General features: G+C 35.9%; 1 protein-coding gene across 2 annotated transcripts; it reads left to right on the forward strand.

The window, feature by feature from the left end:
• The first annotated feature begins 4,151 nt into the window (after positions 1 to 4,151).
• On the forward strand, positions 4,152 to 22,324 carry LOC145266288 (cytochrome c oxidase assembly protein COX18, mitochondrial-like). 2 transcript variants are annotated; one of them, XM_080121832.1, is made up of 6 exons: positions 4,152 to 4,276; positions 12,109 to 12,326; positions 15,232 to 15,379; positions 18,937 to 19,061; positions 19,679 to 19,786; positions 21,967 to 22,324. In XM_080121832.1, exons 2-6 carry the CDS (start codon positions 12,249 to 12,251, stop codon positions 22,150 to 22,152), a joined length of 645 nt encoding a protein of 214 aa, XP_079977958.1. In that variant the 5' UTR covers positions 4,152 to 4,276; positions 12,109 to 12,248; the 3' UTR covers positions 22,153 to 22,324. The 2 variants fall into 2 exon arrangements, with proteins under 2 accessions (XP_079977958.1, XP_079977957.1); XM_080121831.1 differs by having other exon boundaries at positions 4,158 to 4,276; positions 11,709 to 12,326.
• Positions 22,325 to 24,588: the final 2,264 nt, after the last annotated feature.

Consider the following 24,588-nt stretch of genomic DNA (forward strand, 5'->3'; position numbering starts at 1 on the left):
TTTTCGAAAGTCATCCCCTCTTTTCAATTAAATTGGCTTAATTCAAACATTTGTCACTTCCGGTTTGATGATAGGCACAATAGCAAAGACGTTTTTTCCACATGCTTTTCCTCCTTTGCGGTACAGGTTCAAACTTGCCTATTACCACTTTTTTTTGTTTTTTTTTAACAAAACTTCAGGCATTTAATATGCATATGAGCTGTGGTAAAATATCAGCAGCAGCAGCGAAGGGTAGCTGGCTTGCAAAGAAATTAGCAGCAGCAATAGTAAAAAAAGGCACAAATGCAAATTAGGAAGTGTGCACAAGCTGGCGTTTGAAGAAAAAGAAAAAAAAAGGACACCACATTCTCTAGGAGAAGAAAATAGATGTGTAAAGTTGAGGACATGAATGGTCCGGCTGTGGCCAGCATGTGGTCGGAAGAAGGAGAAATGTGGCCAGACTAGATGTACATGTGGCAACGAGAGACTTTTGAAATGGTGTCAAGGCAGGAGAGTAACAGGTAATAAAAACTTTTGTTACAAAAGAAAAAATGCCGACCTGGATTTTTATTTATTTATTTCCTCTTGTTTGTATGTAATGCAGTGATACAACAAACACACTGGAATGTTCCAGAACACCCGTACATAAGGTTTCACTGGTGAAAATCGAATCAGTTTTCTTCAGATATCTCCAGCCTGATACGTGTCTAAGAAACTCTGTCAAAAGGAAGACATTAAATCCCTCTCTGGACTTTACGTGCACTACAGACAAAATTAGACCAGTTTTTCTTTTCAACACTCATTATGGAATATCACCACAGTGTACGGGAATTTAAATCTAATTTTCAACAATGTTATTTCGAACTATTGTTTTCTTATGCGATGAACACGCATGCACGCATGCACGCATTCCGCTTACATGGTTTAATGATTTTCTTTTCCCCTCAGAAAATAACCATGTGTGTCCCTCTATTCATAGAAATCAGTAATCTTAAACTTTATGCCCTTTTAACAAGACATTCATTTAGCTAAGCCTGCCTAATGAACACTCACTGCAAAAAAACACTAACGTTGGAACGATTTGAATTACTGTTACTTTAACACTAAATAAATGTTATTTCATACTAGCAGTTCAGTCCAGCTTTGCTCAGGCCCTAAGTACTGTTCAGAACTTTATGGGCATATGTATATATATATATATATATATATATATTAAAAAGTTTCACTCATGTCCAGGTAACCTACATCTAAAGTTTCAACCCAGCTTTGCTCAGGCCCTATGTACTGTTCAGAACTTTATGGGCATATGTATATATATATTAAAAAGTTTGACCTACATCTAAAGTTTCAAGTGTTTAGACCCAAAATTGGCAGAGCAATTTGGTAGAGTCTGCAAAGGTCAACTCTTTCAACTTTGACCCTTGGCAGCCAAATTTTCACCCCTAAATTGATTAAAATGCTTGCTGCATGTCTGAATACCCTTTATGTAAAATTTCAAATGTTTAGACCCAAAATTTTCTGAATAGTTTGCTAGAGACTGCAAAGGTAAAATCTTTTGAACTTTGATCCCTTGGTAGCCAAATGTTCGGCCAAAAACCGATTAAAAAGCTTGCCCTATGTTTGAATACACTTTATGTAAAATTTCAAATGTTTAAACCAAAAATTGGCTGAGAGGTCAAATTTTTTTTAACTTGGACCCCAATTTTGACCCCTTAACCTTTATTGTTTTGGATTTAAATCAAGTTAAAAAGTTTGATCCATGTCCAAGGAACGTACATCTAAAATTTCAAGTGTTCAGACCCAAAATTGGTGGAGGAGTTTGATAGAGTTTTCAAAGGTCAAATCATTGAACTTTGACCCCTTGACAGCCTAATTTCTGGCCGAAAACCAATTAAAAAGATTTTCCCAAATTTTAATACCCTTATGTCAAATCTCAAGTCTGTAGACTGAAAATTGACAGAGTAATTTGGTAGGGATATGTATACACAGCGATTTCGAGTTGTTTATCAAGTGTTATTGTTTTTTCAGAGTAATTCATGTTTTTATTATATGAGTGAGGATGTGGTTTAGTGGAAGCCTTTTGCAAATCGGAGATTACATTAATGGTCCTGTGGATACTCTATTACTTTTTTTGTTTTTACATGGAGGTCACCACTTATCAAGGCCCAGAAGCCACTCGGGGATAAGGGTTATTGTGTGTACAGTAATCAATGGGATAGTATCGTAGTAATAGTTAGTATTGAAGATTTGATAAAGTGTCATTACTTAAGGGGGCGGTTCATCAGGAATTTGTTTACGTTGGACTTGAAGACATCCAAATTGAAGTTGGGAAAGAAACAGGCAAGCGGCAGAGAGTTCCACAGGCATGCAGTTCTAAGAAAGAAGCTTTGTTCATGGAATCTACGTTTTGATTTCGGCACGGATAAAGAGTGGGGAAAATTATAGACAGTAGTTTCAGCTAGTCGGGTGTTTTTTGTGAAAGATTGGCAAGAGGGAACCAGAGAATGGAGCTCAGACAAGCACTTGCCATGGAAATAACAATAAAACAGAGACAGGCTCGCAACGTCTCTTCTGTGGGAGAGAGGTTGCAGGGAAGAGAAAAGGGCATCCTCCACCAAGCCACAAAGTCTATTTTGTACTCTGTCAAGGCAGGATAGGCTGTTTTTAACAGCTCCTGCCCAGATGTGGCAGCAGTACTCCATCTTTGGACGTACTTGGTTTTTACATAGATAGAGAATTGCATCATTAGTGAGATATCTTCTGGAGCGGTAGAAGGATCCCACCATTTTCCCAGCAACCTTGGCCACAGACTTGATGTATGTGTTCCATTTCAGATGAGGAGTAAAGGTCATACTCAGATTTTTATCAAAATACGGGGCCTCCCCTAGACGAGAACCATTTCAATCAATGCCAGATGGGGATTAAAGCGTTTATGATGTAATGATAGGAGCTTGGTCTTAGATGCATTAAAGGTAACCAGCCATCTCTTCCCCCTCTGTACCACGCGCTCCAGATCTTGGTCTCTTACATTGGATAGATTCCTCTTGCAAATTGGCAACCTTTCGACCTGTCCTTCCCGTCACCACCCTTAATCTTTAAGTGGTGACCCTTAACCTATATATACAGGGGGGGGAGGGCGAGAAACTTGCTTATTTGGAATATCAATTAAAACAAAAAAGAAAGTTGCTCTGCCCCACTCTGTATAATAATTAAATGTTACCAAATGCAAAATAGTTACTCTTCTACCTACCTGTATAAGTTTTTGTGTTTCAAATAATTTCAAAGCGGGTATTGTGTTTCGAAATAAATAAAAACACATTAAAATAAGTTAAACCACAAAAAAACTTATCCAGATAGATAGAAGAGTAACACATCTTGCCTTCGGTGACATTTTTATTTATTTATTTATTTTTTTTTTTTTTTTGCATTTTCACCCCAAACAAGGCACATTCCCACTTTGTTGTAGGGGCTACTATCAGGGACATAAGCATCAGAGGTACTGTTTAGGAAGTTGGGCAGCAAGATGTCGGTTCACGTTACACTTGAACTTCTGCATGTCAGTACAGTCGGGGAAGCAGGGACCCAGAAGGGAATTCCAAAGTCTAGCTGTTCTGGGGAAGAAACTACTGGAGTAGAAGGCTCTCTCGCATCTAGGGATCTCTACTGTGAAGGGGTGGGATTTAGCTGCTTGTCGGGTTTGTCGGGGAGGGGTATTTACGTCGAGGGGCCACAAGTGCTTGCAGTTCGTCAGAGCATTTACCCTTAAAGTACTTGTAGAACAAGCAGAGGGATGCAAGATTTCGTCGATGTGACATAGGCTGAAGTTTAGCTGACAGTTCAGTACTTATCAGATTGGCGACTCTCTTTTGAACCTTGTCTAGGAGCGAGAGAGAGAGAGACTAGTGGCAGATGCACCAGCCCAAATATGACAACAATACTCCACTCCATACATGGGCGAATGGTGGCCTTATAGAGGTATAGGATACTTTCAGGCGTTAATAGCTTTCTAGTACGGAAGAGAGAACCCACCTTCTTCGCAGCGGTCCTGGCAATGTTTCCTTTTGTTGTCTGGGTTAGATTAAGAATTGCCCTAACTTCAAAGATTCAAAAAAATATAAAATAAATAAATAAATAAATAAGGGCCGCAACTGGAACAAAATTATTTGGGGAATAAAAATGTTCTTGCACCGGTAATTTCGCTTTTCATGTCATGTTTAAGAAAATCAAATTAATTACCGACTCGAAAAGTTCGGTTTTCCATTTAATTCGTGTTCATGGCTACAGAAAATATGGAAAGGTTTGTAGTTGATGAATTGTTCTATGTATTTTATTTTGTTGTTGTCATTTATAAATTTGTAAAGATTTCCTACTCGAACCCCCGAAGAACACGAATATCCTTCAATGTTTTTTTGTTGTTGTTTTAAAGAAAAAGTCATGAAAATTTCTTTTATCGTTTTATTTTTTTTTTCTATTTTGCAAAATTGTCATTTGATTCTCTTGCTTTTTTTTTTATTGTTTTATTGAAATAATTTGATTCTAATTTTTTAAATTCTTAAACATGAATTTAAGAAAACAAACTTTCGTCTCACATGCAACAAGGTTAGACCGTCTTTTTAGGAAGTAATGTCTTGCGTGCACTTGCACCTCACCTCGTAGGACCATTCATCATCACATGGGGAAGACCAGCTCTTCTGAAGTGGGGAGGAGCCAATTTGAGAAAGGCACAAAAATGGTTACGAGCCGTCAGTATTCCCCAGTATAAGAGCCCCAGGCGATCTGCACTAAAACATCCTCGGGTTTGTATTACTGACTGTACACACATAGATACGAAAAAGTTGTCAAGAAACAAATATATAACAAATAAATGTCATCAACGGCAAGATAAGTTACTTTTCTACCTAACTGGATAATTTTTTAGCGTTTTTATTTAATGTAACATGTTTATTCAGCTCGAAAAACATACAGTGTTTACCAAAAGTTAAAAATGGCGCCCGACTTTCCCTTTGACACGGTAAGTTTAGGAAAAGGAGTTAAAATTTTTTAAGAAAAACTAGACAAAATACTGTTAAAAACCCACCGAATATATGTCAGCCTATGTCACGGTAACTTTTATTGAGCGAGTTTCTAACAGTATTTTGTCTAGTTTTTTTTATTATTTATTTTTAACTCCTTTTCCCTAACTTACCGTGTCAAAGAGAAAGTCGGGCGCCATTTTTAACTTTCCAATACATCGGTAACTGTATGTTTTTCGAGCTGAATAAACATGTTACATTAAATAGAAACACTAAAAAATTATCCAGTTAGGTAGAAAAGTAACTTATCTTGCCTTTGATAACATTTATTTGTCATATATTTGTTTTTTGACAACTTTTTCAAAACTGTGTACAGTGATACAAACCCACATCCTCTTCTGAAAGAGGAAAGTAGGACCGACCGAACTGAATGTGAATCGTGGCCTTCGTAATGATATACATTATGATGGCTCACCCCTGAGTCATTCATCACATGGGGTGGGGGAGACCAAGTCTTTTGAAAGGGGACTGGGTAATTTAAGAAAAGTACAAAAATTGTTGGAACCCGTCGGCATTTTCCGGTTATGTCGTTAAAGCCGCTCCACCTCAAAGGAGATAATGCCTGTCAGGGTGCACTGCATAGGACTGAGATGGATCATTCTTCACTCCAACAAAGAAGGGACTGATGGTTCAGCCTATAGAGTGCCAGACTAGTGCCAAGACGAACCCTGGTTCGCTTGACAACTGTCGGGGACCCCCCTCCCCCAAATAAAAAAAAAAAAAACCTGAACTCTCCAAAAGTTCAAAAAAACTTGATTCAATATACTATAGGGGGCAAATGTGTAGTTTTGCAACGTAAATTATTTGACAGACAAAAAAAATTATAAAAACTATTTATTTTTATATAAAACACATTATTAGACCCTAAGGCTGAAATAAAACCAGAAAAAAAAATTCATTTTTATTTTTTCATCATTTTTATTAAACTAAATGTATGACATTCGAGGCCGCCATATTGCTTTTAAAATTTGGCCTTTCTAAGGTTTGACAGATTGACCTTTTTAAGGCCAAATTTGGCCCTTTTTACGCTCTTTCATGAACCTGTTTTTTTGGCCGTCATATTTTTTTTTTTTTTTTTTTTGTAATGAAAGAGCGATAAAAAGGCCAAAATTGGCCTTAAAAAGGTCAATCTGTCAAACCGTAGAAAGGCCAAAATTTTCAACGCAATATTGCGGCCTTGAATGTCGTACATTTAGTCTAATAAAAAATGATGAAAAAAAATAATAAAAAAATTTTTTTTCTGGTTCTAATAATGTTTTATATAAAAATAGTTTTTATAAAAAAAATTTTCTGTGAAATAATTTACGCTGCTAACTACATATTTACCCTATAGAGACTATTAAAAAATCTGGCCCATTTCGTTTGATAGTCGGGTGCAAGCCAAGTATTCAAGGAAATGTCACTAAATAGGGATTCTGGGTGATATAAGTAAATAAGTCTGTGTAAGCACCAAAACGTTTTTATCTTAAAGATTATTACATGAGGAGTCATTTTGTGTAAAAAGTTAATTTATTTTACCCATCCAAACTCAAGAAATTCATGATTAAACATTGACTGAGTAAAAACCCAAGATGGCTGTCACCAGCAAATTCGTAGAATAAATAGCAACCTTGACCTTGCGATCAAAGACTAAGATGGAGTAAAACAGAATGAACTGAGGAAAAACTAACAAAAGTAAAAAGAAATTAAAAGGAAAAAATTTAAACAACTTTTATTATTAAACACTATTTATTATTTATATAGAATAAATGCAAGAAAAAAAAACATTTTCACCCCAAACAAGGCACATTTCCACTTTGATGTAGGGGGCTACTATCAGGGATATAAGCTACAGGGGTACTATGTGGGGAGTTGGGCAGCAAGATGTCGGTTCACATTACAATTGAACTTCTGCATGTCAGTACAGTTGGGGAAGCAGGAACCCAGAAGGGAATTCCAAAGTCTAGCTGCTCTGGGGAAGAAACTACTGAAGTAGAAGGTTCTCTTACATCTAGAGATCTCCACTGTGAAGAGGTTGGATTTTGCTGCTTGTCGGGTTTGTCGGGGGTATTCACGTAGAGGGGGTATAAGTGCTTGCAGTTCTTCATAGCATTCACCGTTAAAGTACTTGTAGAACAGGCAGAGGGATGCTACATTTCGTCAATGGGACAGAGGCTGAAGCTTAGATGACAGTTCAGGACCTATCAGGTTGGAGACTCTCTTTTGAACCTTGTCTAGGAGTGAGAGACTAGGAGCAGATGCACTAGCCCAAATATGACAACAATACTCCATACTTTAAACCACTTTCATTTTTACTTATGTAGAATAAATGCAAGAAAAAAAAAACAAGAAAAAAGTTTAAACAACTTTGAAACCACATTTATTTTTAACCTAATTATTTTTTAATCTAAAATTACAAATAATTTAAACAGCTTTTAGTTTTAATTTTTTTTTTTTTAAACTTAAAATGGAAAGCAATTTATGAAGAATAAATGCATGCGATACAACAAAGGATTTGTGGAGGGGGAGGGGGTGCAGTTGGGTGTTGAGCTCCCAATTAAATACGTGTTCGTAAACGACAAACTTGTCGCATGCAGTGAGACAGAATAACTAAAACTAACAAATAGAGTAAAGTTTAAAGAGATGTTTTATTTCTCGCGTGCGCCTGTGAGAATAAAAATGTTATTGTGTGCGTGTATGTGCGTGTGAGGAGTGGAATTCAGTCCGCGTACGTATGCGTGTCTCACAGTAGAGCTAATGTCTCTTGAAGGAAAAGGCTGGAAAAGTGTTCATTTGTTAAAACTCTTACCGGGTTGATGTTGACCGGCGGGCGCATTGTCTCACCGTTTCGTTGCGAGGCTGATTCCCAGAAGGAGCGAGAGAGAGCGAGAATTATCTGGGCATCCCCTTTTATATCTCTTCCAAGGGCAGATAACCAGGTCGCTTTTTGCGACACCTACCGGCTGGTTGGTGCAGTTATCGCTGGAAATTTATTTGTGCCTACTCGATTTGTTCTGTTTCATGCAATGTTTACACACTTTAATTTTGCATTTCTCTATCTTAGATGGGTAAATAAACTTTTTCCGCAAAATGACCCCTTATGTAATGTTTAAGATAAGAAACATTTTTTAAAGCCTACACACCCTTATTTTCTTATATCATCCACAAACTCTCTTTAGTGCCATTACTGGATTCAACCTATTTAAAAACAAAAATAGTAGCAGACATCAAAATAGACTTCGTAGCCTCGTAGGAGATGTCCTTTTCTCCTCCTTGCAACCTCTATCTCACAGAAGAGATGTTGCGAGTTTGTCTCTGATGTATCGTTATTTTCATGGAAAGTGTTCAACTGAGCTTCAATCTATGGTCCCCCCTCGCCAAACTTTCACAAGAAACACTCGTCTAGCTGTAAACACTATCAATAATTTCCCCCACTCTTTATCTGTGCCTAAACCTAAACGTAGATTCCATGAACAAAGCTTCTTTCTTAGAACTGCACGCCTGTGGAATTGTCTTCCGTTTTCCTGCTTTCCGGCTGACTACAATATGGTTGTGTTCAAGTCTAAAGTAAATAAGTTCTTGATGAGCCGTTCCATATAAGTTATTAAATTTACCAAATTTTCATTACTAATGATTACTATATTGACCAATTTCTACTGTACACTCTTTAACCCTTATCCTTGAGTGGCCTCTTGGCCTTGATAATGTGGTGATGCCTTTGTTAAAAAAAAAAATAAAAAAGATGCATCGGCCCAAATATGACAACAATACTCCATACATGGGCGAATGGTGGCCTTATAAAGGTACAGGATACTTTCAGGCGTCAGTAGCTTTCTAGTAGAGAGAACCTACCTTTTTCGCAGCGGTCCTGGCAATGCTCTCAATGTAATTGCTCCAACTCATGTTTTCTGTGAATGTTAGGCTGAGGAGTTTAAAAGATGTGCTTTCAGATAAAGAGTCTTTGCCCATTGCTATTGGTGGTAGAGAAAGTTTCTTGTAGTTATTGAAGGAAACTAGTTTAGTCTTGGCAGCATTGAATGTGACCATCCATTTTTGTTCCCATTCCACTACAGATTGGAGGTCATCCTCTAGTGTTTCTGCCATTTCTTTAGATATGTGTTCATTTGTTTTCCTGTCATGTCTGTTATAGAGCGTAGTGTCATCAGCATATATACCCATCGCACAGACAATTTTGTCAGGGATGTCATTTATGAATATTAGGAATAATAGAGGTTTATGGATAGACCCTTGAGGCACTCCCACATTTATATCATATTGTTTAGATGTACGACCATCGAGGACAACCTGGATTTTTCTCTTATCTAAGAACACTGACGTGTGTAGAAGAAGAACCCACACAGGCCGATTTCACTTTCCACCTTCTGCAGGACATCTGGGGAAAGTGAAATAAACTATAGAACTAATTCCTTTTCTTGGAGTGATTGAATCTTCATCCAAAAACAGGTATCAAGTCTCCCTCCAGGACAAGAAATTTCCAGATGGTCGAACATCGAAGCAGCAGAGGTAGGTTCTGAAAATACATGTCACTCACACACGATTCCCTTTATGATACAACATAAATATATAATATAACACGTCATCTCTTCTAATCCATTATTAGAGATGACGCAACAAATGTTACATATCGTTATCATTGAGGAGCACCATTTACGTTTAGTGTATAACATAAAGGGATTCCCTGTGCGTATGATTGTCTCTAATATAAATGGTTGTGTGTTTGATTATCATAAAGGGAATCGTGTGTGTGACATGTATTTTCAGAACCTACCTCTGCTTCTTCAATGTTGGACCATCTGGAAATTTCTCATCCTGGAGGGAGACTTGATACTTGTTTGACAAAGATTTATCACTCCAAGACGATGAATGGGTTTTATAGTTTTTATTTCCCTTTCCCCAGAGGTCCTGCAGAAGGTGGAAGTGAAATCAGCCTGTGTGGGTTCTTCTTCTACACACGTCAGCGTTCGTCTCCCCCCTCCCCAGTGAAGAGGGGGAGACAACGGAAAGTCGTCCGTCTTCTTCAAAGCCCAAATCAAATCTCTCAGATCTAGCCAATCTGACCACGTCACTGATATGTAATCTGGTCAGCTGACCTTTGGTTCTGGTAAACGTGTCTACCTCCACGTTTATTCACCTCTCTCTCTCTCTCTCTCTCTCTCTCTCTCTGTAACACAAACACTCAACCCTTTATTAAAGAGACAATTCAACACTCATATCCTTTATGATACGACAACGTAATATAATTATGTTAAGTGTTCTTCCAGTGATACCATATGATTTGATTTTCTTGAGAAGACCTTCGTGTCATACCCTGTCAAAAGCCTTAGGTATATCTAGAGCTACCGCTCTATCCTCCCCTGCTTTGTCAAGTGAATGGTATATACGCTCAGAGATTACAGTTAGAATGTCTGCTGTTGAACGGGCTTGCCTAAATCCATATTGTTGATCGGTAAGAAGTTTAGCATCTGTAAGGTGATGGACTAGAGCTTGGTTAATTATGGACTCAAATATTTTGGCAAAAAGTGGGAGGAGGCTAATGGGGCAGTAATTTGCTGGGTCAGTTCTTTTGCCAGAATTCTTGAAAACTGGTACCACAGAAGCAGTTTTCCAACAGGAAAGCAAGATTCATTAAGGCATTTGTTGTATAGTTTGGAGAGGATTGGAGCTACTTCGGCAGAGCACTTTTTTAATAACACAGTCGGGATGAGATCAGGTCCACATGCTTTTGCAGTGTCAAGATTTCTTATAATAGCATGCACTTGAGAAGGGGTGATTTTCAGATCATCAAGTGTGGCATCTGTCGGCGAAGGAAAGTCTGGGAGAGGGTGGTTAGCAGGGTCTAGTGTGGAGTTGAAGGTAAGTTGCTGAGCAAACAACTTCATGATTGTTGGATAGTGGGGGAATTGTTGATTGCCCATTATTTACTACACTGTTGTAGATTTTCCAGAAGTAACGGGTTCCTAATTTCTGAGCTTCGATGCGTTTTTGGGTGGTTTCAGTAAATTCTCTCTTAGCTGTCGGTATTTCTTTCTTACAGTTACTTCTGGCTTCTATATACTTCTGTCTGTTTGAATTGGATTTATGTCAGTAGATTCTGTGGTACGTATGCTGCCTTCGCGCGATGGCAGCTGCACATGTGGAAGTAAACCATTGGGGAGAGTGGGGCTGTATAAACAAAGATATTATTCACATATGAGCTCCTTTAGAGTGAAAACAATAATCCAGGCAGCCTTAGCAACCCACGTATGGGCGCTAAAAGAAAAGGGTGCACTTTTACCATTAAATGAAGGAAAATTGAACACAGACCCCCCATACTCCCCAGCACTGAAACAATGCTCACTTTGCAATGCTAAGAAATACCATATTCTACAGTTAATTCATGATATTTGAAAACTTATGAATATTAAGTATCTACTTAAAAAAGGTTTGCTCTGCTACAAAGAAATTAGAATTAGATTAAAGATAGGTTTCCCTCTCATAATTAGAAAATGTAAAAATGACTTTTATCAATTGATTGTTTCCTGGTTGCTCACTGGTAACATCCCACAAGTGCAGTGTGTACATGTTTGTTGTAAAATGCATGTGCAAACAGATTGTTCAAGCTTATTCATGTAAACATGGTTTATTGTGATGTTACAAATATATTTGTTTTTCTTTTAGCTTCCGGTGTCTGCCTGTTATAAAGTGCACCACCCTTATTCTACCCGAGCCTGGATGAAAACCTGCAAATATGACCCCCAGCAGAATGTGCTTAAGCCGTTGGGCATGTTCCAAACAGAAAAAATCTCTGCCATAAGTAAATCTCACTATATACCTCAGATGAGCCGGGTACCTCCTGCCTGTAATCTATCCACTCCCTCCGGCCTCAATTTTAATACTTACCTCTTCAACTCCAGTACAAATCGGAGCATAGGTAGTGTTTCTCATCAGCTGACAACCCCAATCCAAACCCAACAGACGCGCCATTTTTCTATAGAGTCATTTTACAGGACTTTTTCGCCCGACTTCTTTCCAATAAAAATCTCATATGAATTTCTTACATACATCCACACATTGACAGGTTTACCCTGGTGGGCCAGCGTCGCTCTGTCTACAGTCCTTCTGCGATCGTTTATAACTCTACCCCTGGCTGTTTATTCGACCTACATCCTTGCTCGGGTTGAAAATCTTCAGCCAGAGATACGGAAACTTTCTCACCGGATGAAGATCGAAACAGCCAAAGCCATCCGAGAATTTGGTTGGGACATGGAACATGCTCGAATACGGTACAATTATTCGGTAAGTTTTCATAACATCTTTTCATTTTTTGTTTTTTCAATCACAAATTTATTAAAAGCTAATCTATAACTATCGCCATTTCCCCGCTTCCCCTCCTCAAGTGTTAGGAAGAAAAAAATGAAAGAGGAAAAAGTATGACAACAAAACAAGGAAATAAGTTTATCCAAGAAAACGGGATAGAAAATAAGGTTGGTAGAAAGAGAATGGATAGGAAACTGTTCAGCACGAAACACAAAAGGAAGCTGAGGTGGGGTTGTTGATCAAGATGTAGCAATGATTTTGACAAAGAAGGTCAATATCGTTAGAGTTAGTTTACAGTCATTTAAGAGTGGCAATGAGTTTTGTAACAGTTCATGACAGTTAGGAACAGCCTTAGGTTTGCGATGGTTGACAACAAAGTTAAAAAAATTTTTTTTTGTTATTGCATTTTCATCCCAAACAAGACATGGTGTCACTTTGATGTAGGGGGCTACTATCTGAGACATAATTTTCAGGGATAGTATGTAGTGAGTTGATCAGCAAGATGTCTGTTTACATTACACTTTAACTTCTGCATGTCAGTACAGTCCAGGAAGCAGGAACCCGGAAGGGAATTCCAAAGTCTAGCAGTCCTACAGAAGGAAGAGTAGAAGTCTTTCTTACATCTATTGATTTCTACTGTATAGGGGTGAGATTTTGCTGCTTGTCAGGTTTGTCAGAGGTATTTATACCAAGGAGGGAGAAGGGCTTGTGAGGACAATGCCCAGTTTGGGGTGGTTGATGGCTCGGAGGTCCTCCGAGAGAGATTGGAGTTGAAAGAAGGTAAGAGTAGATCAGACTAAGAAGAAAATTACTGGGGACTGAGGCGACCCAACAGCTATCAATGAACAATGTTGGAGTTCCTATTTTATGTTATGCAACGATATCACACACACACACACACACACACACACACACACACACACACACACACACACAGAGCGTAACTGATTTACATCAAGTGTTGGATAATCCAGGTGCCCGAAAAGGACGTCAAAGGAAAGTTGGTCAGATCCTACATGTAGGTACCCCCGGGAATGACTTTAAGAAATCAAAATGGATAGAAGAGATAGCAGCAGGATGGGCAAACTAAGCGACACATTTTTCTCCACTACAAAAACACATCAATCCCCGCCACACGTTCATCAAAGCACATTCCATTAAAGTACTTGTAAAATAGGCACAAGGATATAACATTGCAGTGATGGGTCAGAGGTTGGAGCTTGGCTGACAGTGTGAAACCTATTTGATTGGAGGCTCTTTTTGTGAACCTTGTCAAAGAGTGAGAGACTAGTGATAGAAGCACCATCCCAGATGTGGCAACAATACTTTATGCATGGGTGAATGGTGGCTTTGTAGAGGTTTAGGATACTCATGTACGAGTAATTTTCTAGCACAGTAGAGAGAGTCCATCATCTTTGCAGCAGCCTTGGCAGTATCCTTAATGTATTTGTTCTAATTCATGTTGCCTGTGAATTCCAAACTTAGGAGTTTGAATGATGAGCTCTCAGGAAGGTTGCTGTTTGTCATGGCAATCGGTGGTTGAGAACGTTTTTTTGTAATTGTTAAAGGAAAGAAGCTTAATCTTAGTAGCATTAAATATTATTATCCATTTATGACCCCATTCCACTATAGACTGAAGATCTTTTGCTATTGCTTTGGCTTTGTGTACATTCATTTTTCTCTCATGACTATTATAAAGAGTGGTGTCATCAGCAAATATACCCATCACAAACACTATTTTATGAACGAGGTCATATATGAATAACAGAAATATTAAAGGTCCAAGAATTTAATCTTGTCGTAACTTTGAATGGAGGATGAAATGACTGTAAAGAATGAACTGATAAATACATTTTCTATCGCTTTCCAGGGAGAGTATCTTTGTCTCCACGCCATGGTGACGTCTGGAAGGTCTGTTATGTCCTGGGCATAGCATAGCAACTCCCATGGTGTGAACCATAAAAAGCACACTACCTTTAAATGAAGAGGCTGATATCTCGTCTGCTTGATGGGTCGTTTGTCAAGATCGGTGTCATTTGAATTGTTGCGGGGGATGAGGGGGGGGTCTGCTTATATTGTGTCAGTGTTCATTTTTTTTTTTTTTTTACAGCACATCAGCCCTTTTGAGTAGTTTATAAAAATGAAGCAGAAGAATGTACCTTATATTTTCTTCACATCTCTTGCCATGTCCTCAAGTGGTTTGTGTCCTGACGTCAGTGTACCTGAAACAAAAGCTCTCTCATGCATAGAACTGATGCAAGTCTCATTTTTCTGGACAATTGGAACTTTATTCAGTTTCACGGTCGAATGTTGCATCCCTGTCCTGCTCATCCTTAGGAGGGTGGAAATTTTTAGATCGATTTATCTGCCATACATCGCTCTCTTGTCATCCCCACGAAAAGTCTTCTATCTTCTTAGAATAACTGATGACTGTTGAACTCTCAAACTCGAACTGAACTGTTTCAAAACACATATGCATCCCTATTTATTTTAAGGTATGTGTCTGGGGCTGTAACCTCCGTTAACCGGCTTGCACTCAAAATACACTCACTGACCTGTGGCATGACCCCTTGCTGCATGCAGATGTACACATTGTCAAGGGAAGTCGATCGGTTTAATCTATGTCAGCCTCGATCTTTCTACCTCTGTGCACTCAACTTAGCACAAACAAGTTGTGTTCAACTCGGTACTACAGTAACCACGTTATTGACATACAATAGAATAAAGATACAAATTTTCTATCTGCCTACTACTAAAACTTTGTGGATTTTGTTTGCATCAAAGTTTTAGTAGTATTGTATGGATTGTATCTTGAGAGTAGCACTTATTGAAGGTTTAATCAAGTCATTTTCTTGTAACTTTCTTTCAAATTTATTACCTTCAGATGAAAAAAGTTGTGCGAGACCTTTATATCCAAGAAAATTGCCATCCTGGAAAAGCGTCGGTACTAGTATGGATACAACTTCCCATGTGGATTGCTCTTTCGTTCACGCTACGATATATGACCGGTTTTACACCAGAAATGAATTTAGGTAAGTTGCCTCTTTATTTTATTTTATTTTTCTTTATTGTTTTTAGCAAGACCTACATAAACTTGAATATTCATCCTTTTTGCAGTCATGTGTTTGGAAGCTATTCTCTGTATAAGTTATCATGTTTTTGTTTGTTTTTTAATACCTGACCTCATTTCACAATAGGTTTATTAAAACTTTCAAAATATTTTTCATTTTTAAAACTACTAAAAATAATTTCTTGTGGATAATATTTTTTATTTTCATTATAAAAAAATAAATAAATAAAAAAGGCAAAATTATTGTATAAATCACTGGTGGCAATTTCTGACATCACATCACATTTGGCCGTCATGACCAAGTACAGTTATTCAGTATAACCACAGATCGACTTTGAAAGCGAAATTGAAACTAGAATGTATTTTTGTATATGCATGTGCATCTTTGTGTGTGTGTTTGTTTTTTAAGAAGCAGAACTACTAAATTTGCCGAGCTGCACAGGAGTGAAATTGAATGGCAGTTGTTTCACATTTGCTTACCTCCCCATGAGGGCAGAATTATACACAATGTCAATTTTTAATGTGAGGCACTTTTGGTTAGAGCAAAAATGGGATTGGTTATAAAATCGAAAAAACTACAACTATTTCAATCTCATTTGACGAGTTTGATACATACCTGCTCTAAGCAAATATTCCTTTTACTGCTCTCGATTTTTCGTCTGTTAACTGTACTGCACTTTTGCATAGTTAATTATAAACACTGCATGAGAAATTCCTAAATGAGACAGTAAATATCTGAATCGAGACTAAATTGAAACAATGAATGCTAACCTTGATTGTGATTGGTGGACACTGGCAGGCATAAAAACGCAGTTGCATAGGTTTGAATAGAAGTGTAACATAGCGTGGACGCAAATGCATGCAAAATGACGTCATTGATAGGGAAAAATAAAAAATTTTAAAAGGATATAACGCGAAAGGGGTGGACGATGTTCGAGAAGACAATCGTGGGTGATGTCACAGCTGTAACAATGAGAAAATAAATGTTGTTGTTAGAAACCCTTATCCTCGAGTGGCCTCTGGGCCTTGATAAGTGGTGATGCCTATGTAAAAAAAAAAAAAAAAGAAAGAAAGAAAAAGTGAGTGAAGTTTTTTTTTCTATTTTTTGTGTCTACTTTGCGACTGAGGTTACAACATGTGGGTTCCTTTACATGTTGGACAACATTACAGAGGTTGATGCTGAAATTATTTGTTGCTGAAGCATCAAACCATGTGAAATTTACAAAACAAAGTGTATTACTCAAATTATTCATCTCGGTTGTAATTTTTACAATGTTCTGGATGTCGTAATTTCCAACTTCCATCCACAATTCCATATAAGCTCTTGAGTTTGACATAAAGATTCCAGAGTTCAAGTATAACTGGGATATGAGATGCCTTAAATAAATTTCCAGACTTTTTTTTGTACAGGCATTTAAAATTGTCGTAGATTCTTGAAAATTCAGTATGTTATTTCTATACATCTTATGAGATAACTGACCAATTTTTTAGGATTTCAGGTTCAAATGAACAGCTACAGCAGAAATTGGAATACACCTTACTAAAGCATGATTGTCACAGCTGGTGAATTTCAAAATTGCAATCTGGATGTGAGAACACTTTAGAAGAACGATATGCAATAAAATTCTGTTTTAAACGTGGACAAACTGACACAAAAACGTATGGAATGCTTCAGACTGCTTTTGGAATATCTTGCATGAATCTAGCATCAGTTTTTGTGGGATAAGAGATTCAAGTTAAGCAGGGAGTCTGTGAGGGATGATGAGAGGTGAAGGAGGAGTAAGGAAGTCAGAATACCAGAGTTGATTGACCAAATAAAGAATTTCATGGATAAGGACCGTCGTGTGTCTGTAGAGACAATAAGTGCAGTTTGATGTCAGTGTGGGAACTGTACACACTATTATTCGCATGGAACTGAACATGCAGAAGATTTGCATGAAGTTTGTCCAAGGGTGCTCAGAGAAGATTGGAAGGAAAGACATTTTCATGACAGCAGGGTGATGGTCTAGCTGATCAATTCAGATCCCGCAGTCCAGACCTTGCTCCCTGTGACTTTTAGTTATTTCCTAAGCTCAAGGAAAACTTTATGAGACAATTGAAGAGATGAAAGAAGTTGTGACAAGGGTCATTGACATGTTCATGCAAGAGGACTTCCATGGGCCTTCCAGAAGTTATTGGAACGGTACAAGTGCATTGCAGCTGGAGGAGATTACTTCAAAGGGGACAAGAGTTTTATGTGTGTACTATCAATAAAAGTGTCCATACAAGAAAAGTTTGGAAACTTATTGAAGGCACCTCGTATAAAGCTATTGAGAAGTTTTGTTATCTTGTTGATATAATTGGAGTACAGGGTGGAGCAGGTGCTGGTTTGATTGCAAGAGTTACGATTGGATGGAGTAAGTTCAGGGAACTTCACGGTCAATCAAGGGACGAGCTGATCAGCATGTGTACGCAGTGTGATGATGTATAGAAGTGAAACCTGGCCAGTAGAGGTTGAGGATATGCGTTGCATGGAGAGAAATGATATGAAAATGATAAAATGGATGTGTAATGTGAATGTTAAAGACTAGCTTAGATCTGGTGACCTCAGAGGAAGTTTAAATCTGGACATTATGGAGAGATGTGTGAAGAACAGAAGATTTTGTTGGTTTGATCACATTGAAAACATTGTGATAAAGTACATAGAACTGATCCTTATTTGATCCCGAGCAATGTCAGATTTTTCTGATCATAGTTTATAAAGTTATATTCATTGCAGCATAGTAAAGTACAAACATGCATAATCTAATATATAAAAGGCTATATGTCTGTCTGTCTCCATATTTTCAAACTATATCTCCTCCAAAACTAAAAGTCACAGAGCGGCGCTAGGGGCCTCAAATGGTTAGAATTTTTATGGACTGTTTTTTTTTTTTATTAGTCTAGGCAGTTAAAATAGTTTTTAAGGGATCAAAACTGGGTCAAAATTGAAAAAAAATCATTAGACATTTCGTACATTCATCTTAGTTTATTTTTAATCAATTCACATGCATGGCACGTTGGTTCAGTGGTAACATCTTCAGCTTTGAATGTTACAGTTTTACTTTTGGGTTCGATTCTAGCTGATGGCACCCAAATACTTTTTTTTTCTTTTGATATCACAACTCTATAATTATATATACGAAATTTGGACAAATTAAAATATCATATTTAAGCATATTTTATGCCCGCCCCCCCCCCATACCATCCCCTGCTAGTTAGTTATCTAGGAAATGGTGAGTTCTTATTCAAGGGAGATAATTCAATGCGGAACAACATCAGATTGAATAAGGATCAGCTAATTTGAATGATAAAAATTAAATGAGGTCAGCTAATGAATGATGAATAAAAAGAAAAAAAACAAGTGATTGCTAAACTTTTCTTTTTCCTTTCACTCAGGTTCCAGGGCATCTTTTCCTGATATTTCTTTTCCTGTTTCTGTCTACTTTACAATATGATTCCAGTCCGACAAATGATTTGATTCTCAAATTTTCTTTACAGAAAATTCTCTATTTCACCCCGAACTTGTCCACGAGGGCACACTTTGGTTCAAGAATATGACCCTTCCCGACAGTACGTGGATCCTACCCATCTCATTAGGACTGGTGAATTTGACCATCATTGAAGTAAGTTTCAAGATCAATGACCAATGGATTCCTTCCTAATCTGCATGCAATCACCCCCAATCAGTAAACATTCTTAACGTGTCATTGTTATTCACGGTAGAATGGAATTAATGAAAGCAAAATACGATTTAAAAAATAAAAGTTTTTATTTTATTTGAAATTTTTGAGAAATATGTTTATGAAATTATAATAATTAAAGTTTTGTTTTTAATTCAATTTTTATGATGAATAAATGTTTATGAAAATATAAAAAATACAAATTGAAATCAAAATAACAAAATTTCAAACATCACAAAAAACATATCCAACACATAATATTCCCAACATAGTTGGCTTTGATTCTCCATCATCACAGGAATTCTTGCAGATAACTATTGAAAAAAAAAAATTAATTGTGTTATTTTCATCTGTATAATTTTGTTAATTTTTATTGTATACTTTTCAATAATTTCCTTTTCTTCTATTCCATTTCAATAAATCATTTCACAATAGAAATACTGAAGTTAGGAAGTATGTTAGCTGACTATAACCAAAATTACATTTAATTAAAATTATTTCAAGTGCTACAAAAATCTTTGGATAATAAAATAAAAATTTGTAATGTTTTTTTGTTCCAGATTTATGCTCTGCAGCGGACCAACTCCACTCTGTTCACAAGAGCCGTCACTAATCTCGTAAGAGGATTAAGTATTTTGATGATCCCCATTGGAGCTAATGTCCCCAGTGTAAGTAAAAAAAGATTGTTTTAATATCTGACATCCACAACGTTTTCCCGCTTTTGTTTTTGAATTTAAAATTTAGGTGTATTGGCAGTATAATGGGATTTCAAACAAACATATTTTAGGTAAAAACACTGTTACGTACTTACTTGTCATGTCGAAATTAGTAAAAATTACAAAAAATGATTGAGTAAAAATATAAATACAAATAAAATAAAATTTATCGACTTATAGTTTTATCATATTTGTTAATGTTGAATAGTTCTTAAAATCTAGAGGAGGTAACTACTGTCTATGATTTTGACAAAATAATTATAATCTACTATTTAAAAAAAAAAATGGAGGATTGCTAATATCGGCGGTTTTTGTTAAAAAAAAATTATTCTAAATTATTCTTTGGAATTTATTGGAATTTTTATTAATTTTGACATGACAGATAAGTACACAATGGTGTTTTGACCTAAAATGTCTTTATTTGAAATCCTATTATTATGCACAAACAACAAAATTTTTAACACTTTAAAATAGAAATGCAGTTTTCTTAAAGCATTGCTATTAAACAGGTATGTGAGTATTTATGAAGGCTAATTGCAATGCAGAAGAAAAGGAATGGTGAAACAAAGTATGAATGAATACAATCGAAGACAGTATTTCGGTTATGAATCTTCAGAAATTCGATTTATTTTTCAAAAGGTCGTTCACATATCAAATCAGTAAATATGACACTTATTGCTAAATATTAATAAAAATATATCTGGGATTGTGTAACATCTTTGATACTATAAATATGATATGCTTTAATTTTATTCATATCAATATCGGTTAAAATTATTGCTATTTAATTATGATACTTGTATTGTAACTATGATATGATGGTACAATATTACTTTTGATACCATGGAAAAAAAAACAACTTATAATAAGATCACCTTGTTGGCTCAGTAGATTCGGAGTTACTTCCCTTGGGCGATATTCAAGTTATCTCTGAATAGTTGAATTTTAATGATAAAGAGAATGAACTCTCTAATTTTGAAGTACAAAAAATTGACTTACATTATGCATGTGTGAGATTCATAGTTGAGAAAACGTTAAGGAAAATTCACTTAATGAAAGTTTAATAACAAATTTTTAAATCCAACAGCGAAAGGAGTTATTTCCTAATCATGTGACCCTCACCACCACCACCACCACCACCACCACCATTTCCCCTCCTGATTCCCCAGATCTCAATCCTTTGAACTACTGTTGTTGCCAGGCCAAGATCAAAGTGTAGTATCTGTTCTTCAGATGCTGCACTTCAATTTCTGGTTCTCAGTGGAGGAGCAATCCTTTACAACTGAGACAATTTTTATTTTTGTTCCTTTTCTCAATGTCCCGAGGGAAGACATTGTAAATAGGTACTCTGTTGTTACCAGATCAGGCTGTCTGAAGATACTGGTCATTTGAAGATATAAAGAACTTGAAGTATAAAACCTTTTTCCAAAATTATTGGATTTGATGCTAAATAATATACAAGGTACCTTTAATAAGTTTGCAGACATTTTTTAGTATATGCACTTTTATTGATGGTACATTACAGTAGAAGGCTTTCTTACATGTAGGTATTTCTACTGTGTAGGAATGTGATTTTCTGCTTCTCAGGTTTGTGGGTAGTATTTATGTTAAGGGGGTACAAGGGCTTGTAGTTCATTGGAGCACCAACCATAAAAATACTTGTAAAACAGGCAGACAGATGTAATATTTCGTCGATGTGACAGCAGTTGAAGCCTAGCTGACAGTGTAGGATCTATTTGGTTTGCAACTCTCTTTTTAGCCGTGTCTAAGAGGGAGAGACTAGTAGCAGATGCATCAGCCTAAATATGGCAACAATATTCCATACATGGGCGAATAGTGGCCTTGTAGACATACAGGATACTCTCAAATGTAAATAACTTTTTAGCATGATAGAAAGAGTCCACCGTTATTGCAGCAGCCTTGGCAATGCCCTCAATGTTTCTGTTCTAACTCCTGTTGCCTGTGAATTTTAAACTGCTGAGGAGTTTGAATGAATTACTTCCAGGTAATGTATCCTCTTTCGTTCTTGTTAGCTCTTACATCAAGTGGCTTCAAACTTTGTTTGGAGCAGTTTCCATAAAAACAAATGTTTTTAAATTCTTGTTTAATAGCCATTTTCTTCTTCTTTTCAGTGTATGTGTTGGTACTGGTTATGCTCTAGTCTTTACGGATTGTCACAGAACCTCGCCTTCCAGTTACCCACAGTACGACGTGCTATTGGGATTCCAGCCACGCCCTCCGAGTGCAACACGCCTTATCAAAGACTTTATACTGCTGCTAAGAACAAATACTCTTTGCGAAGGAAAACAAAAGAATGAAGATGGACGAAAGGTTCAGACAAATTACTTACAGAATTACAACAGTTGAAAATGTGTTGAGTTCTTTTTTATAGTTGATTCATTTTAAAAAAGCTGTGTGTGTGTTTTTGATTTGTTATTTTGTAAAAAGAAAATTTTTTAAATAAACCAGTGATATTTATAACAAAAAAAATTTCTTGATTTTTTTTATATCTGCACAAGGAGGAAGACCCAACAGATATATGTTTGTATTTTACTATGCTAAGCTGAATACAACTTTATAAACTATGAGCAGAATTACCCGACGTTGCTTGAAATTGAATGGTGATCGCTATTATTTATTTAGACATATATATATATATATATATATATATATATATATCAAAAGGATGTAGTGTTTACCTGATATACACAATGATAAACTTCAATCTAATATAAATAACATTATTTATATATAGAAAATTTAATCCCAACCGATTAAAAAAGTTCAATACACAATAGAGAGTAGAGCTTATTACAAGAGAAAGAAAATAATTCTTTAGAGGTAATAAAGTCCAAAATTAAACAATAAATTTGATTGTAAATTTCAACTTACAGTTTTAATTTTCTTTCTCTTACATATATATATAAGAGGTATATGTGGTAAAAAACAAGGTAAAGAGTGCTCAATATGTTAGTAGAGCTGAATGTTTTTTTTTATTTTTACAACCTCAAGTGTATTAACTTAATTCATTACAAATTGTTTCAGTAGACAGGATAAAAATTATCCGTCCATATCATCATATGATTCAAGTTAAAATAAATTTTTATTTTGCCTATTGAAACTATGAATTAAGTTATTATAAAAATAAAACATATACAAAATAAAAAAGGCAAATTGAATGTGGTGTTTACCTGATACAAGCAACGAGAAACTTGACTCTAATATAAATACCAATATTTATATAGTTATATATTAATCCCAACCAAATTAAAAAGCTCAATACAAACACAATAGAAAATAGAGCTTATTTTAAGAGAAAAGAAATTAAACCGTAAATTAAAATTTACAATAAAATTTATTGTTCGACAGTTTGCAAGAGTATTCAGTCAAATAATAAATTTAATTGTAAATTTTAATATATATATATATAAAAGCTCACCCTCTGATGAGAAGGAAAGTATTTCTTTGAAACTCCACAGATTAAGGACTATCCACTTATTTAGTGTTTCCTTTTTAAAATTAAATATGTTTTTGTTTTTTAACATGTTTTATTAACTATTTGTTCTTATATATATATTTTTCCCCCAAAACCTCTGGCCTTGATGGAAGGGAGACAAACTTGCTGCTATGGTTTCAAATGATCTGAAATGGCAGCAAGGGGAGACTCCATTCCAAATATTTCTATGTTATATCTCCCCTCTTTTGGAAATAGGGTACGATTATGAATATCTCCAGTATCAAGTAATCTTTACATACTGTGAAATTTGCATTATGTATGGATACCAAAGGCCAGAGGTTTGGGAAGAATTATCAGATATTTTGTAATTCATATGCAAAACTAGGAAAACAAACAACTATGATTGAAACATTTTATGGCTGTAAAAAGTGCCAAAAATAGCCTCTGGATGATGGATGATCCCTTTAATATGCGACCTTAAAGACAAATGTCTCATAGCCCACTACACAATTCAGGTCATTAGCTTTACAACGAATCTTCATTTGTTAAATTCTGATCAATAGTCGCTAAAATTTTGAACTTATAAAATTGCCAAAAAAAAAAAAATGGTATATATTAGTGGCCTGACAAGATCACAGGGGAGACAACCAAGCAAAAAAAAATCTTAAGCAAAATTTATCCCAAAGTAGCAAAACTAAAGCTAGGACTCTATATAAATAAATGTATGCTAATTTTGGCATATTTTACTGATTTGAAAATATAGTGTTTTTTTTTTTAACCAATTGTCATAAAATTCTAACCATAGAATAGTATTATAATCTTCTTAAAGCCTGAAAAACATCTTGGACAACAACTTGAAATTTAGAATATAGGTCTTTATCATTTATTTGTTATATATATGCCAAGGCAAAAGATTTTGATGTATGATTTCTTCTATAAAACGAGGAAGATTGAAATTGCAATCAGTGCATGGATGTGTGTGTGTGTGTGTGTGTGTGTGTGTGTGTCTATATATATATGTATATATGAGAAATATTTTCATATACATATATATAAAAGATATTTAAAAGAATGTAGCCAGCTACAATTGTTGGTTCTTAAGACTTTTATCATTTTTTAATATTTTAAAATATTTTCATAACAAGTTTTGAGCCTTATTTTGCACTCTTCAGATATTTTTTAGTTTAAAAGTTTTTTTAATTAGAAGTTTGGTTTTTGGTGAAAATGTTTATGGAATTCCCTTTTGGAGATCATTTTAGTTCAGCTCGCACGATTGTGCTTTCAAAAAATATGCGGA

This window comes from Euprymna scolopes, chromosome 41 (genome assembly GCF_053919585.1).
Source record: "Euprymna scolopes isolate OS-2025 chromosome 41, ASM5391958v1, whole genome shotgun sequence".
Taxonomy (NCBI): Eukaryota; Metazoa; Mollusca; class Cephalopoda; order Sepiida; family Sepiolidae; genus Euprymna; species Euprymna scolopes.